Source organism: Acinonyx jubatus, chromosome B2 (assembly GCF_027475565.1).
Source record: "Acinonyx jubatus isolate Ajub_Pintada_27869175 chromosome B2, VMU_Ajub_asm_v1.0, whole genome shotgun sequence".
Taxonomy (NCBI): Eukaryota; Metazoa; Chordata; class Mammalia; order Carnivora; family Felidae; genus Acinonyx; species Acinonyx jubatus.
The window spans coordinates 105,605,517-105,623,463 of NC_069385.1; the positions used below are offsets into that span (position 1 = coordinate 105,605,517).

Genomic DNA, 17,947 nt, shown 5'->3' on the forward strand with positions numbered 1-17,947 from the left:
CCCACCTCTGCCTCAGCCACCCAGCCTTCGGACCCTCCCGCAGACCTCCGTACCATCCAGAATGAGGGCCCCCGGGCCCTGCTCCTGCATAGTGACCAGAGACTGCTCCAAATGGTCCATTACTTTTATGATTAACACTCCAGTATTCTTTTGAATACCCGATGGAGGGTAGGACCACAGATCTGTAAGGCTTGGCCCCACACCCAAGCCCTCTGCTGCTCAGTGCATCCCTACAGCCAACCACAGGGCTACCCTCCATCATAGCTGGAGCACAGCCCCGGCATTGTTTTGCTGGGACCTAGGGAACCCCTTCCACACAGTAATTGAAAGTAGGAAGATCGATGAGATAAGAGCAGAGTGAGGAACTTAATGTTTTCGTAAAGATGGCAATCTCTTGCTTAAAGGCTCAAATTCTCCAGGGATTTATAACAGGGAAAGAAGTGTAAAAGGTTATCAATGCTGCACACACGGGCAGTGTGTTTTGGAAAACTTGACCCCATTGTGTACAAACAAATGTTCTTCTGTAATCTGATGGTACCGAGCCGCCCTGACACAATGCTGTTGCGGGACCTTATTTCAAGGCAAGGGAAAATTAAATAGAAAAAAAAAATGTTCAAGGCAGTCCTTTAATTGGTATTGTGTTTCGTGTTTGTGTTAAATAAATATTTAGCTTATACTTCTGCATGTGTGAGGGATGAATCATCTAATTAAATAATGTCGGCAAAGATAAGTCTTGTCACCTCTGCCGTGGAAAATACAGATCTATGAAGGCAGGCTCTTAAGGTTATACGTGAAGATTTTTAATCCTCAAGTTCAGGAGGGAGGTTATGGCTGATACCCTGTGCCTCGTGGAGATGAGTAATAATCACAGCAGAATTTGCAGTTGAAGCCCTCCTGGAATTTGGTGTTATAATTTAGCACCTGTCATCAAAAGCAATCTGCTCTGAATTATTCTCCAGGAGTAGAATGATGTATGTGCCGATCTATGTTCAGTCTCTCACCTACTATGTTGATCAGAAGTACGTGTTTAAAAAATAACTACCTGAACATCTAGGCTGTTCCCCAGAACGTGCAAAGCAGGACACGGGGAGATATGCATGTGGCCTCTCTCAAAGGGGACAGTAACTTGTCTAGTTGGCCAGCCACAGGCCAAGGTTGAGTAAGAGGCATGGCTTCCCTTGATACAGTCCTCACGTGCAATACATTGAGTTCTTTTCTTAAAAAGAAAGTCACATGGGGCTCCTGGGTGGCTCAGTTGGTTGGGTGTCCAACTTTAGCTCAGGTCATGATCTCACCGTTCATGAGTTTGAGCCCCATGTGGGGCTCTGTGCTGGCAGCTCAGAGCCTGGAGCCTGCCTTGGGTTCTGTGTCTCCTTTTTTCTCTTCCTCTCCCCCACTGGCATTCTTTCTCTCTCTCTCTCAAAAGTAAATAGACATTTAAAAAATTAATAAAAAAAAAAAAGAAAGTCACACATATAATATCACTACTCCATGCGACATGAGAGCCAAGCAGGTTACAAATGGGAGGCATCTCCACTCTCTCTTCCACCTTGCAAATCTCCTAAGTTGTATACACTCACTCATCTTGCACATAGTCTACAGCTACCCACAATGTGATTTCCTCCCTACTCACCCCAAGGAGAGCTGAGCACATATCACGAGTACATTGCCCTTGCTGAGAACATATCATGTCTCCAAATCCCATGGGCAAAATCAGCCCCCTCCGTGTGGGCCTTTCAGCACCACTGGACACAGTTGTGACAGTCTGCTTCTTGAAACCTGGCTTTCCCTGGTTCCAGACTCTCTTCTAACCTTGTTTCCTTCCTGCCTCTCTGGTCTCTCATTCGCAAACATCTTCGCTCCATCATCTTCCTTGACAGGACCTCTGGTTGCTGGAATTCTCTGGGCCTCAGTTCTTGGCTGTCATCTCTACTCTCTCTACTGTCTTCCTAATCAATCTTAACACTCCTGTGGTTGCAATTACCCTGCCTGTCCTGGCTCCTGCTCACCTCACAAGCCCTCCCGTATACATCCCCTGCTCCTTTTGGTGTTCCAGCCACTCTGGCCTATTTGCAGCTCCTTGAATGTACCATGCATTTTTCTGCCTCAGGGCCTTTGCACATGATCTTTGTCCTACCTGGAACTCTCAACCTCCTCCCCCTCTGAGCTCCCTTTTGTTTTTAGCTAATTCCAACTCACACTTCAGATTTCAGCTCAACTAAATACTTCTTTCAGGATACCTTCCACAGATCCCCAGGACTAGGTCATGTCCCTCTGTTAATAGACTTTATTAGAAAATTCAGCACAGTGGTTAAAAATATGGTCTCTGGAATTAAGCTTTTTCGGTTCACATTCTGGCTCTGCCACTTACCGTCTTGTGTAATTTAGGGAAAATTATTTAACCATTCTGTGGCTCAGTTCATTTGATATCATACTGTTAAGTAGATACTATACTAAAATCCCTATACTGGAATTGCAATGAGGATTAAAAGATTTAATACAGTCAATGCTCAGCTCTGCGCCTGGCACATAGTAAGTGCTCAACAACATATTAGTGTCATGATTATTTTCCTTGGTCACACTTTCATGGTCATGGTCAAACAGTGAATTGAGTGACTGATCCTTTAATGATGCTCATCTACTCCATTAGACTCTAAGCTCCATGGAGACAGGGATCATTTGCTTGTTTTCTGCTCCTTTCTCTGCACCTAGCAGAGCACCTGGAACTTAGCAGGACTTAATAAATGTTTTCCCAGTGAATGAATACAGAAATGGATACATGAGTAAGGGAATAAATAGATTTGCTTCATGCTATGCTTACGACAACAAATATAATACAAGGAGGAAGGTTAAGGACCTCGATTAAGAGGAAGTAGAGACTATTTATAGCTAGGCAGATCAAGGAACCTCCAGCCAGGAGGCAGCCTTTTGCCTTGTCATTGAAGGATGGATTGAACTGGAGTATGCAGTGATTATCCCGAGGCCAAAGGGCGGGGAAAGATGGAGATTAACAAACCAAGTAAATGGTAGGATTCATTTGGTTTTACCAAACATTCAAAAATAGTTTGACAATAATAACTGCTCCTCTCCACCGCCAGGATTGATTCTCAAAGATTAGCTTTTGCATTTTTACTTTGGCGTGAACCCCAGAAAACCTCTCACTCTATTTTCAATTATGAAAAATCAGCCACCGTCAGTGGTGAAAATCTAATAGATGCTTATTACATATACTTGCTCTGGAATATACAATCTAGGTCATGGAAGGCCTTGAGTATCAATGAAAGCAACTGCCTTTACTCAAAAAGCAATGGGGAGCTGAACAGGGAATAACATGTGAGAAGGGCACTTCTGGAAGGTTAATCTTGCGTCCATGTAGACAATGGGGCGGAGAGGGAAAGAATGCAAGCTATTGCAATGGTGCACGAGAGAGGCGGTGAAGGCCTGAACTGCCTAGTAAGTCAGAGGTGGGTTGGATAAATACAAGAGATCATCATGGTTAGGCTCAGAAGCCTACGTGAGGTTTACCTTGGATTTGAAATAAATGTGAGAAATTTTAGACTCTTTGAATAGTAATGGGACTTCAGAGGCAAACTTCAGTGAGCACCTAATAAATTACAGAGATCTATACTTCTCATCATCATCTTTGATGACAGTCACTATCCACAATTCTATCATAAATGGTTTGCCCGACTGTAGGACGATATTGTCATCTAGAATGTAAGAATGTTTGGTGGGGTCTCCTGAGCCACATAGTCCTTTCTAGGCCTTCGTTTTCTCATCTGAAAAACTAAGGGGAGCCCACACTTCCATGGAGGCAGTGCTGGAACTAGAGATAAATTCTAATTTGTCTTCTAATTCAGATTGTGTGTGTTCTTATGCTCTGTTCAGACACACCGATAATCCATTTTTCAATGTTCATCAAAAACATACTCAAAATAAACACTCAGTAAATATTAAGCAACAGACCAGAGGGCCACACTTACCCTTTTTAAATAAAAAAAGAATGGTATCATTTTTACTGAATTCGAATCAGTTTTCCAGGGCTGTGGGTGGTTTACACAACAGAAATCTCTTTTCTCACAGCTCTGGAGCTTAGAATTGGAGATCAACATGTCAGCAGGGTTGATTTCTTCAGAGGCCTCTCTCCTGGGCTGGTAGATGGTCATCATCTTTCGGGGTCTTCACGTGGTCTTTCCTCTGTATCTGTTTGTGTCCTAATCTCCTCTTCTCATAAAGCCACTGGCCGCACTGGATGAGGACCCACTCTAATGACCTCGTTTTAACTTAGTTACCTTTTTAAAGACCCTATCTTCAATTAAAGGTCACATTCCGAGGGATTGGGGGTTAGACTTCAACATACTAATTTTGGAGGGATACAACACAGCCCAGAACAAGTTGCAACGAAGACCAGGCCCTTTTGTGCTTTGTGGGCATGATCTCTAATCTCCACAGCGGTGCCGCAAGGCGAGCGCTGGGATCCTTGCCATTCATATCAGCAAACTGAGGCTCGGTGGGGGTGAGTGTCTCACCATGGTTACCGAGCGGTGGAGCTTGAGTCAGAATACAACCCTGTTTCGCTTCCAAACTGGTGCTTTTTCCACTGTAGGCTACTACAGGAAAAAGGGAAATCGCCTGAACTGTAATGCCACCAAATTCTCCTTCCAAGTTAGAGCAAAAATAGATCTGCCTTCTTTGGTGCCAGTAATTGTTCAGGAGAACAAAGCCCTCCTAAGGAGGCTGAGCCTACTGCACAGCGGCCGGGCAAGCTGCTCAAGGGAACCTCCAGGAGGGGCTCAAGGGACTACTAAATCTCCCCCTTTGGGCTCTTGTTTCTCTGCGTATGCTGTTCTCCTTCACCTGAGACTCTCTTTTCTTTCCTTGTTACACGTGAAAGCATCACCCATCCTTCAAAGTCTGGCCACTGACCCTAATCACTCCCAAACTCACCCAGCTTTCCCCCATCTTCAGTTCCAGGCATGCTTATCACTCGCACAGTGCAGCTCACTTGGGAGATAGGCCCTCGTGGGGGCGGATCTGGCTCTGTTACTCAACTAGCTGGGTGGCCTGGGTGAATTCTGCAGCCTCTCTGGGCCTTCATTTTCTCATCTATGAATTAGGATAAAAGTACCTACCTCACAGGGTCATCGTGACAGGGAAACAAAGTGAGCTCACCTATTTACTGCACTTAGCAGTGTGCCTGGAACGTAGTAGACCTTCAGCACATAGTGGTTTTTACGTTGATATTTTTTCAGTCTATGTTGCGTGCCTTCCCAATGAGACTGGGAACTTCCTGGAGGTAAGGACCATGGCTCACTTCAATTTATGCAGGCAGAGCACAATTTGGGGACTGCAGAAAACACTCTGTATTTGCCAGTGCACAAGTGTGCAACACATTTGATAACTGTATGAGACGTTGAACACAATCTCAATTAACGGCCTTGGCTATTGGATTGTATCAAAAACTGGTGGGAAGATCACGTTGGAGCCCACACTTCCATTCATTCATTCATTCATTCATTCATAATTGACTGCTTCCTAAATGCATCCTCTCAAACTTCTGTTTCTATGTAAGTTCTTTAGTAGAGAGCGCTATAGGCTGGTGATAGAAGGTACCAACGTGCAAGGAAATGTAGAAAGGACAATAGGTGGCCGAAAATATGGATCTGTAGACCTCAAACCTCCCTTGCATCAGAAACAGCTCTGGTAGGTGGAGAATTTCAGCTTCCACCCCTTAGACATTCCAACTCAAGTGGTCTAGGGTGATTTTAAAATAACAAACAAATGGAAAAAGGAAAATAAGAAACTCCCCAGGTGATGCTTCTGATGCACAGCCAGGGCGAAGAACCACTGAAGCAGATGATGTACAAATACTCCAGGGAACTTTTTCCCCTAGGCAATGCTAAGGGAGGCAATGTGTGTGGGACTAGAGTGGGGAGCAGAGCCCTGGTCACAGAGGCTGAGCAAGTGTGGGCTCACATTGTCATCTTACCTTCCTCCTCTCCAGAAGGAACCAGGAGAGTATCTGGGCTAGGGTCCCCAGAGGACAGGGGTTGAGGATACCAGAGAGCCTGAAAAGGCAGAGCTGTGTAGGGCTTAGGAAATAAATCATTTCCAGAATGAATCTCACTCTTGCCCTACTTAGACAGAGTGTGGAAACACAACGTGGTGACATTGGGGCATCGAGCCTCACAGATGTGGCCATTTCGTGAACATGCTTCTAACCTTGCAAAGGCATGCAAGGCCATTTACTTCTCCTCCCACTCCCCCGATAAAGTATGGGCCAGTCAGGGCTGATGAAGGGTTTCCAGGAAAGTGGGTGATTTTAAGGTTTGGGAGAATAATTCCCTAATGTGTTTCAGGCCAGTCTCACAGTGGCAGTTCCTGATGCATAATCACTCTGCAAGAGAATGTCATTATAGACTGCTTCAAGGAAGCCAGACCCTCATCCTGCAAGTGCAGGGCTTCTGGGAATCCTGAGGACCTATTCCTGGCATATGATGTCAGGGTGCTTGATTTCCCTCTCCCTGTTCCTTAACTTCATAGACAGGAAAATAGGGCCAGAGAAGATCTGGAAGTTGCTCATCACCCCAGGGTTTGTACTGAGTATGAGATCATAGTTCCCAGTTGGTTCTGAGACACAGCCAGCTCATTCAGGTTGGTGAGTTTTTAGTAGACAGTATCCCAGATTTATAATTTAAAAAGAGAATGAAATTGAGAACATCAGATAATTTTCTTTCTTCTCTGCCTCCGTTTGTCTCTGTGTTTCTTGGTTGTTGTCCGCCATTTAATCCAGGAATATAGAATGCATAAGAACCTCTAGGGGATTTACAATTAAAGAGATTCTGGTGAAGATATATTGCCTTGAATCTGGGGTTCTACTTCATGCTTTTGATTGGGTGAATTTGGATTTTTCTGCCCATTAGCCGTGCTAAGTAGCCCCCACAGTCTCCACTGGCCTTCTCACAGATGAAAATCAGCTGTGAGCTGGAGAGTTACCGAAAAATTATTGATATAGGTAAAGGAAGTTTGTCTTCAGATATCTCCCAAAATGTAGGAACCCCAAAAGCTGAACTGATCTTTAGCTGGTATCACTGTTCTGATTGGCCAGGCCCATACACAACTGGTTGTCAAATACTTTTAACATTACCTTTCCTTCAAAGTGGTGGCATTCTTCTCTCAAGTGGAGAACCCACCTCTCACCCTTACTGGGTAAGCAATGGCTATGTACCTATTCTCATGCCCCTGCATCCAGGGAACATTCGCTTCCCCACAGTGGGGTCCTTTCGACACCTCTATTGGCTTGTGATTTTGTTGTCACCAAATAGGTCAATAGAGAGTGTTAATTTAATCAATACCTGTCTCTAGGGAGCTGGGAGAAGATGGGGACAATGGGCAGGATTGGCCAGTGGCCTATACAAAAGGACCACATATGACCACTTGGAGACATTATAATTCTTGCTAATTCTGACAGAAAAGCCACCTCTGGGGAATGGTAAAAAGGATATAGAGTCAGCTCCAGTCCCTCTAACACCTGGATCCCTCCCTGGCTGTCATGAGTCAAGGGAGGCTCATTAACCGTTCAGTGACTAAATCTCATCCTTTTGATTAACTGTCTCAATCCAGAACCAGCTAGCATAGTGCACGAAGGTGGGGCACGAAAAGGTTACATCACCTCCTGAATACCCAATTCATCCCGGGAGCAGTTGGTATCACCCCGCTCAGTCTGCTCAATACCCACAAAAGCCTGTTCCCTTTGAACAAAGAATCAGTTGCTACAATTGCCCTACAGCAGATGCATCTGGTTTAGATATCTATTCTCGCAACCTAAATTGCAAAGCATTTTCCAAAAGCCATTGGGTTGCAGAATTTTAGAAATGTATTTGATTGCCAGATCTGCAAATTGGGTCACTTTTCCAGGGCCTTCTGCTTCCCCCTTTTCCACGGGGGAAAAGGAAAAGGAGGCAGTCAGCAGCTGGTGATTGAAACACAATTCTCCCTGGCACGTAGGTCTTGGCTACCATCTGTGTGTTATCCTGGCCACGATCCCCTGGCACTCCCTCGAATGCCTGGGCCAGGGCCTGCCCTTCCTGATGACTGCCCTCTGGATTCCACTAACAATCAGGGTGAAACCACGGCAGCCTGCACCCCTGCTGCTCTTCATGGCTTTTAACAGATTAACTTAAAAAAAAAAAGTTTATTTATTTTTGAGAGACAGAAGAGACAGAGAAGCAGAGAAGTAGAGGGAAAGAGAAAATCCCAGACAGGTTCCGTGCTGTCAGCACAGAGCCCGACATGGGGCTCAACCATGAGACTGTGACCTGAGCCAAAGTCAGATGCTTAACTGACAGAGCCACCCAGGCGCCCCCAAACTTTTATTTAGCTTATTTATTTTTAGAGGGAGGGAGAATGGGAGAGGGGCGGAGAGAGGGAGGGAGAGAATCCCAACCAGGCTGGGCACTAACACCTAGCCTGGCTCGGGGCTCGCTCCTATGAACCGTGAGTTCATGACCTGAACTGAAACCAAGAATCAGACGCTTAACTGACTGAGCCACCGAGACCCCCCCATGGCTTTTAATCATCTGAGCCTCAGGAAAGTCTGTGAGAAAATTAGAGGAGGTATAATTATCCCCATTTCATAGATGGGGAATATTGGGCTCAGTGAAAGTGAGTGACTTTACTCAAGGATACACAGTTTATGGTGATTCTGCATCTTAACCCATATCTTCTGTCTCTCGGTCTAGTGTTCTTTTCATGAAAATACATGGCTGTAAAAAAGTTGGTAAGGAAGGGAATCTGTACGAAGTGGTTTGTCTGGGTCCACTTCATTGGATTGGGATTATGCAATGTGATATTCCTCTTTAAAAAAATTTTTTTAGGGGCGCCTGGGTGGCTCAGTCGGTTAAGCGTCCGACTTCAGCTCAGGTCACAATCTCACGGTCCGTGAGTTCGAGCCCCGCATCGGGCTCTGGGCTGATGGCTCAGAGCCTGGAGCCTGCTTCCGATTCTGTGTCTCCCTCTCTCTCTGCCCCTCCCCCGTTCATGCTCTGTCTCTCTCTGTCTCAAAAATAAATAAACGTTAAAAAAAAATTAAAAAAAATTTTTTAATGTTTATTTATTTTTGAGAGACAGAGAGAGAGCACACAAGTGAGGGAGAGGCAGAGAGAGAGGGAGACACAGAATCTGAAGCAGGTTCCAGGCTCTGAGCTGTCGGCACAGAGCCCGACGTGGGGCTCGAACTCACAGACTGCGAGATCGTGACCCAAGCTGAAGTCAGATGCTTAACCGACTGAGCCACCCAGGTGCCCCTGTGTATTCTACCTTTTAAATGCATAGATGATTAATCTGGTCACCAAAAACTTCATCTTAATCACCAGTATTATAAAGAGGTTGATATCAAAAATCAATGCATAAGATGGGACATATTGTATTAATATTCTATGTTATTTACTGTAATACTATAAAAGACTATAAATTACAGGTTATATTTTTATGGCTAAATCCAAGATTTTTCATACTAATGGGTCCCTCGCCCATTATTATGCATCATGAAGTCAATTTAATGGGTTGCTACCAGAATTAAAAGGAAAAATAAGGTAAGATAGGATAGAATACAATTGGAAATATCACAGTGTGTTGTATGTAACAAAGGCAAGTAATGTTCTCTGAATCCTTTTGTTCGTATGTTAGGTATACTGGATCACAATGTTTAAAGTATTTCTTGCTGAGAAGAAGAAATTTTTTCTTTCCTTTTTTCTTGCTTTGTTCCCTCCCTCCCCCCTTTCTCCTTTCTCCTTTATTCTCTGTCTCCTTCTCTATGTATATAGGAAGGGTACCCAAACATCCGCTACCTGTCCTATGTACAGGTCCCTCCACAACCCGCCCCAACCCTCATCCATCCTGATATGATCATATCCTCATCCCTGGGTCTGAAGCAAGGACTGTCCTCTATAGTTGATATTTTCATGCTCCTTCTGTTCTCCTGTCTGTTTGCAAAGGTCCTTTGGTAGTGTGACGCTCGAAACAGGGTTTGCTAGTTCTTTCTATGTGTAATAAACAAATTCTCCCATTTCTAAACCATCATATTTACATTTCAGGCAAAGCACCTCAAACGTAAAGAAATGAAATCCCCAAGGAGAACCACGCTGTGCTGTATGATTATTGTGATTTATTTTTCCCAAGCTACACCGAACTTGAATTTAGAGTCTATTGTTCATCCCTTGGTGAGTACATCCATGTGTGCTATATTTTTCCCTGTCAAATTTTTCTGACTTCCTGGGACTTTTGCAGATGGAAATTGCTTTAAAAAATGTTTTTTTGGGCCTTTGAAAAAATGTTGCAAATGCGAGGAGGGGGTGGTAGACATACGTGGATGTTCGTTTGTCTACCTGGCTACAACTTACCATACTCCGCCATTAGTGGTGGTCAAGGGAACATCCCTCAGGCTTCCCTCCCTAAGTAAATGGCCACTTTGAGGCCTGAAACTCTACTCTGAAACTGACAACAATGACCAGAAGGCAGATTTTGAGGACTGGGGGCAGGATACGTTCTCAAAGCATTTATTTTAACGTGAGCATCAGACTAGAACACATTTCAAAATGTGTGTGTGTGTGTGTGTGTGTGTGTGTGTGAGAATCACAGATTGATATAGCTGAAAGGGCTGTCGACGTCATTTAAACTCTTTGCTCACAAATTATCCAGGTGGTTTTGTCTTGTCTTTGGGAAGACAAGACAGAGGATAATAAATACTCCCTCCTTCCTTATGGAAATTATTAGTTATTCCTTCCTTAGGCCACTTTGTGCACCAGAGACAGGGAACATTACTGGTTTTGAAACCTTGGGAAACCGATGTAATTCTCTCTGTGGTTCAATTTCTTCACCTGTCTCATAATGAGAATAGTACCAATTTCCTGCTTGCTACGAGAATTAGGTCAGTTAATATGTGTGAGATGCCTTAGAACAGTGCCTGGCACATAATAAAAGCTGTGGTGTTGTTTCTGCTGCTATTTCTCTACTGTAATGGCATTTTTTGCTACTGATTTTTTTAAAAGGTATTTTAGCACTGTTGTATTCAGTCTGTCACTACTGTTAGAGTTTCACTGGTACTTTGTGGCATTATAGACGGTCTCTTTCGGTCTTCTTAGTACTTAAAAAAAATTATGTATTTATTTTTGAGAAAGACAGAGACAGCATAACCAGGGAAGGGACAGAGAGAGAGGGAGAGAAAGAGTCCCAAGCAGGCTCCGTGCTGTCAGCACAAGCCTGACACGGGGCTTGACCCCACAAACTGTGAGATCATGACCTGAGCCGAGATTGAGAGTCAGGCACTCAACCAGTTGAGCCACCCAGGCGCCCCTCTGCTTGGTACTTTTTAATTTCAATTCTTTGTCCCCTGTTTCCGTTATCAAATTTGTTTTTATATTCATGTTTGCCCAATCTTTGTTCTTTGTTTTTTGTTTAGCCTTTAACGGACCACTTTGTGTTGGAAGTCCTGTTATAAACAACATGTGTTTGAAGTTTCGTCTTGTTTTTTCTTTTCAACATAATCTGAGTAAATCTGACTTTGCTTGGGGGAGCATAGTTTATTCACATTTAATGTCATATAGAAGATGCTTGATCTTACTTTCAGGGTTGTGTTTTAGAACTTGATACACTTAATTCCTCTTTTCTGTTTTTGTGTCTTTCATTTGACCTAGGTTTGTTTTGTCTTTTTCATTATTTCTGTCATGACTTGGGAGGTGTGCATTATGTGTCTCTTCTCCCAAACTCCAGTGTGAGGTTCCCCTTGTGTGATCATAGGCAGCAGTTTGCCCAGGTAAATGGGAGACAAACATTCACACCTCCTGTGACTTCACGGGGTCAGTGCAGAGCTCTAGTTACTCAGACGTGTGGGCAGAAAGCCCGAGGCTGAAGTGATCTCAGCAATACAGTCAGCTTGACCTTTATTCCAGAATTTCCTAGCACTCCTGGCCTCCTGGCTTCAGCTGTGTCCTCCCCCTAGACCAGGATGGCCTCCGTTGCTGTGGCCCCAACAATGCCCCTCCATCCATCTGGGGGCATTGGCTGGTCGGAGGATAAGCCAGTGACTTCCCAAGGCTTCTGGTTGTGTTCAAATTCCATCTTTCTAGAAACTCCCACCACTATCCCAGAGGTCTCCACTTTTCCTCTCTAGATCTGCCTTTGAGATATAATATCTTCACACAACCCAAAGGCCAAAGACCATCTCATTGGAGAGATACACCTGAACCTGCCTCATCAGCCTGTACTGCCCTAAGATGCTCATCCGTTCCCAAGGCTGACCTTCTACCATTTCAAATGCAGCCCTGTGCTGATGAGCTTTAAAAAAATATTGTGGTAACATACATACCATTTACCATCTTAACCATTTAAAAAAATCTAATGTTTATTTTTTTTTAATTTTTTTAATGTTTATGTATTTTTGAGAGAGACAGAGACAGAGCTTGAGTGGGGGAGGGGCAGAGAGAGAGGGAGACACAGAATCCGAAGCAGGCTCCAGGCTCTGAGCTGTCAGCACAGAGCCCCACGCGGGGCTCAAACCCACAGACCGTGAGATCATGACTTGAGCCGAAGTCGGACGCCCAACCAACTGAGCCACCCAGGCGCCCATGATGTTTATTTTTGAGAGAAAGACAGAGCACAAGAGGGGGAGGGGCAGAAAGAGAGGGAGACACAGAATCCCAAGCAGGCTCCAGGCCCTGAGCTCTCAGCACAGAGCCCGACGTGGGGCTCGAACTCACGAACTGCGAAATTATGACCCGGGCCAAGTCAGACGCTCAACCGACTGAGCCACCCAGGCGCTCTACCTTAACCATTTTTAAGTTCAGTGGCGTTAAGTAGATCCACATTGCCATGCAACAAGTGTGCAGAATTTTTCACCTTGCAAAACTGAAGACCTAACCCCGTTAAACAAGAACTTCCCATTCCCCCCTTTCGTCCAGCTCCTGGCAATGACTATTATTACTCTCTTTTTATGATTTCCACTACTTTAGGTACCTCACATAAGTGGAGTCATCCAGTATTTGCCTTTTCGTGACTAACTTATTTCACTTAGCATAATGTCCTCAAAATTTACCTACGTTGTGACATGCGTCAGAATTTCCTTCCTTGCTTAAGTCTGAATAATGATCCGTTGGACGTATATCCCACATTTTCTTTATCCGTCTACCCATTCATGGACACTTGGGCTGCTTTTATGTCTAGGCTATTCTGAGTAATGCCACAGCGAGCCTGCGTGTGCAAAGTGGGGTGGTGGGCTTTCAAAGTGTGGCAACGGAGCCCCTCAAACTTCAACGTGCATATGAACCCACCGGCGCACCTGATTAAAGTGCAGATCTCAACTCAGGAAGTCTGGGGTGGGGCCCGGATGTTGCATTTCTGACAAGTTGACGTCGTGCCTGCTCCGGTGGCTGTGCTTTGAGCCTCAAGACTGTAGACACACAGCCCCCGCCCGCATCATCGCTGAGTGTGAAACCCAGCTCTGGTCAGCCTGGGAAATTTCATCTTTTCTCCGTCTCCCTGAACCTGTTTCCTCTACATAGCATGAGAATAAATAGCATCTCCTCCATTGCTTTGTTGTGAGGGTCAGACGCTCTCATACCAGCACAGGGCCAACACTTAAGATTTGGTACAGAGTTATTTACTTTTACTTTGCTAGCACACGTAAACCCGTGCTAGGATGCCTTTGCGAGGTGATAATTATCTAACTGGAGGCAAAGATGTCAAGCTGGGGAGTCCAGCTCAAGAAAAAGAGGAGTGAGGGACAGGGCCTTGGCGAGAAGAGAGATCTGACGACCCTGGAGCCTTTAGTCACCACCTTATTTATCATCCTGTTCCCTGGGATTTTTTTTTTTTTCCCACATAAAATGCCACCTCTCATTCCTGACTGATCGCCCATGATCACTCCAGGCCACCCCTTCCCCCACCCAAACCCATACACAATTATTTTAAAGTCATCATGTCCAAGAGGTGGGGCATTTCCTGGATTTGGTGACCTTGTGTCTTCTGGCTGAGACTTGGCCATCAGGAAATCCCCTTTGGATGGGGATGGCCATTGTCCTCAGAGACTCATCTGGGTACCTCTACATGGACAAGCAGGAGGAAGTCCTCTGGAGGTTCTGTTTTCTTCTCCGAAGTAAAGACTCATCTGAGAAGATCTATGCTCCCCTAAGAGTTCTCCTCAGTACCCAATGTTTAAGAGAAAAGGCAAGTGCCAGAGTCACAGTGGTCCCTGAATGGGGGTGACACGAGGACTCAGGAGGGCAAGGATGGCCTCTGGTGAGTCCCAAGCCAGCCTGACACACAGACACATTCCACTGACAGAAACCGTACGAGCAGCTGGTGTGCCTGAGAACATTGCTTTCCACGACATGAGAAACTGAGCCTCAGAATGAGTGAGTGACTTTTCCAACCAGGAAGAGGGGGAGGTGGTGGGATTCGCTTGGTGCGATTCTAACGTTTGCCTTGTTGAAATCCAGGCCCCCCTGACCTTGCAACCCATCTCTTGCAACCCTTTCCTGACCTTGCAACCCATCTCTTTGTACCTTCTCAAATCTGGGAGAGCCAAGGGTATTCACCACCACCCCCGCAGGGGACTCCTCAAAGACTTTATTGCTTTCAGTATTTTTGCCGCATTTGCCCCAATGATTGCGGGACTTAAAACAAAAAATGGGTTATTCTCACAAGAGGCTGTGCATCCTCGCTGGAAGGACGACAGAGGCAGTAGGTGACAGAGCTACAGAGGCGGTGCTTTGCAGAGATGTCCCCTGACAGTTCCCGATACTCACCATAAGAATGCAGGAAATAGTTCAAAAGTAGTGTTTCTCAAAAGATGGCCTCATGTCCAGAGATGTGCCCATTAAAAAGACAGTTTTTGTCACCGCACCCCAGACCTGCTAACCTGGACTGGGGGGAGCCAAGGGAAGTGATCCTTACGGTCACAGATTGAAATGCTATCTACGAGGGAATTGACTGCACCTGAATTGTTTTAACCTCAAGCCTTTAGCCCCTCCAGAAAATGGAGCAAATGAAATCGAGACCTTGGAGAGCTTCCCGAAGGTGATTGCCAGGGATCACCTTCTCCTGGGCCGAGTCCCCCAACCACAGCCCATGAAGAGTGGATGGAGAAGCCTTCCTGGTGGCTCCCCACTCCCTACCCCTAGCCCCCCAGAGAGGATGCAGGCAGGAATACAGCAGAAGCCCCTTCCCTTCTGCCTGGGCACAGAGCCAAAGCAGTCTCCGGGAGAAGCTAGACAGGAACCAGCCCTATGCACTGACTTTGCTCCCTCTTGGTTGCTGTGCATTTAGGTACAGCTAAGATAAGCCCGCTGCAAACAAAAGAGCATTTGGGCTTCTGACATTCCAATCGTCATGCATCGTTCCTCTACTTGTTTCTTCAAGAACATTTATGAACTGTCAGGCACACCACTCCTGTACAGATCCTCATGGCTGTTAACACTGTCATCGAAAAGAAGGAGGGGATAGGAGGAGGTGACAGAGAAAGAAAGGGTGCTAGGTAAGAGAGCCGAGGTCACGGAGACAGACCCACAGTTTCCCGGGGTATCTCCTGATAAAATCATTCAATGCCCGTATGGACACGTGCAGACTCTGGAGCCAGGCTAGCCCGGTTGGAGTCCTGGTTCTGCCCTTTAAAGGCTGTGTGACCTTAGGCAAGTCATTTGACCTCTCTGCACCTGTGCTTTCTCATCAGGGAAATGTGAATAATCATAGTACCTATGCCTTAGATTGTCGTGGGGATTAAATACCTAAGCACGCATCAAGTACTCAACAGTGCCCGACACAGGAGTGTTGGATATATCTTAGGCATTCATATTTTTATAATTGTTATGACGGGAGATAACTAGAAAATAATGAGAGATACCATAGATGGTATAATGAGCTTTGCCTGGGGTGGCGTTCATGGATGTGTTGAGCTCATGGGAAAGGACACACCACAGAGGGTAGGGGCCGTATGGCTCTCCTGTTGAGCCTTGAAGGGAGTCTGGATTGGGAAGCACAGCCTAGCAGGGATGAACTAGGAAACCCAGGTCAGGTCAAGGTGTGGTTACCAGCCGCAGAATTGGCAGTGATCCCAACAAAGCCAATCAAAGTCAACTCTTAAAGAAAGCTGCATGACGACAGGAGAAGAGCTTTATAGAGACGAAGTGAGTGTCAATGTGTGGATGAAAGGGTCCATGGCAATGGTGCTTCTAGAAGAGCGTGACGCTTTGTCCCAGAATAGCTCTTACAACGTCACCAAACTATTCTCGGTGCCTTACATTTGGTAATCATTTGATCCTTATGACAACCTCACGAGGCAGACTATTTTTATTCCTATACTATAGATGAGTACGGAGGCACAGAGAGGTTAAATAACTTGCCCAAGTTCACACAGCCACTTAACAGCAGAGCTAGGATTTGAACTCAATGTCCGTAGGGTCTTTGCTCTTAACTATTATAGTCTATGGTATAATTCAACTTTATTAAGGGCTTACTATGTGTCACATGCAGTTGATGTAATTCTTATAACAGTTCTATGAGGTCGGAAATATTATTATTCCATTTTACAGAAAAGAAGACTGAGGCTCAGAGAGGGTAAGTAAGTTCCCCCAGGTCACATAACTAGTAAGCAGCACAACCTTGTGCCCGGGCAGCCTGACTCCAGAGCTAGCTCTCACAGCCCCTGCCACAGAAAGCAACAATAGAACCATCCAGGAGAAAAAGGAACAAAGGAGGAGAAGATGATTTCTAAGCATGCATAATGTAAACAGCCCTAACGCAGCAGAAAGATTGGGGTGGGGACAAGCTGAGTGCTGAGGAGAGGTCATGTCTCAGACTTGTCTAAGACTCATCACCGGAATGACTCAGGGTTCAAGTCTTAGGCAGAGGGCACAAGTTAAAAACACCATAATTTGTATTTCTTGACCCGACTCAAACTACGGGGACTCGGAGAAACTCAGATGTGGTGATTGGTTCCGCTCCTGGGCCCAGAGACTGGTCTATGAAAAGTGAGCGCCAGCTCACATTCATAGAGTTCCCACCATCCGCGGGGTACAAGGTGCTCACCCGGAATCCGCAGCCCTACGCTCAGCTCCTACGTTTCAGAGCACATGAGCAGGAAGCCAAGGAGATAAGACGTCTGTAACCCTCACTGACAGTCTCCTAAAATGTTCTTTCAGATTCTCCGTGAACATGAACTAGCGGGGAAGGAGCCACTAAGGCAAAAACGAGCAGGTACGTAAAGCCTTTGCTTGGCAGCCTCTTCTAGTAAGCCCGATCAAATGACATTTGCTGTAACTTTTCAAACCCTGTGATCCCTATAATGCAGTCTCCGAGTGTATCAGGGTTCAATTTCTAGAAGCAATTACAAGGGAACTCCATTCCCTCCTCTACCTAATGATATTAAATGGATTTTAGCAGCACGTTACAAGCCCCTCACCTCCCCCCTCTCTGCTCCCGAGATCCTGAAGAGTCTGTCCCCAGTGGCTCTCTCCTCAACTCCCACTTCCTTGCCTTTCAAAAACACCAAACTGATTCCCCATATAAAATCTTTCATGGGCTCCCAAATGCCTTGGATCTCTCCAAGGATTTTCTCAAATCCAATCACCTGCTGGATTCTTAGCAGACCCCATGTGATTTTCCCACTTATTCTCCTTCTGTTTCCTTTCACATGGTCGCTGCCCACCCACCACCCTCCTTTGTTTGTCGGAGAGACTCCATTCACATGGGCTCCTGCCACGGAAGGCTTTCCATTGATTCCCCAGACAGGGAGGGGCCGTTTTCCTGGGTTCCCACTGCTCTTGTCACATTCCCATAGCACAAGATGCGTCCCAATGCTTTGTAATAACTTTACTTCCCGTTTGTCATCCCCAGTAGACATGAGTTCCCTTGAACCCTCCTCATCTCTGTAGCCTGGCACTGAGCCCAGTTTCTC

General features: G+C 45.6%; 1 protein-coding gene across 7 annotated transcripts in view; it reads left to right on the forward strand.

Annotated features, from left to right (window-relative positions):
- ADGRF5 (adhesion G protein-coupled receptor F5) overlaps positions 1-17,947 on the forward strand; it is a 99,411-nt gene that overhangs the window by 34,787 nt on the left and 46,677 nt on the right. For all 7 annotated transcript variants that reach the window (XM_015071163.3, XM_027057608.2, XM_053222710.1 and 4 more), the window contains exons 2-3: positions 10,095-10,220; positions 17,193-17,247. In XM_015071163.3, coding sequence (XP_014926649.3) covers positions 10,119-10,220; positions 17,193-17,247 — 157 coding nt within the window. In that variant the 5' untranslated portion in view covers positions 10,095-10,118. The remainder of the gene's footprint in view (positions 1-10,094; positions 10,221-17,192; positions 17,248-17,947) is intronic.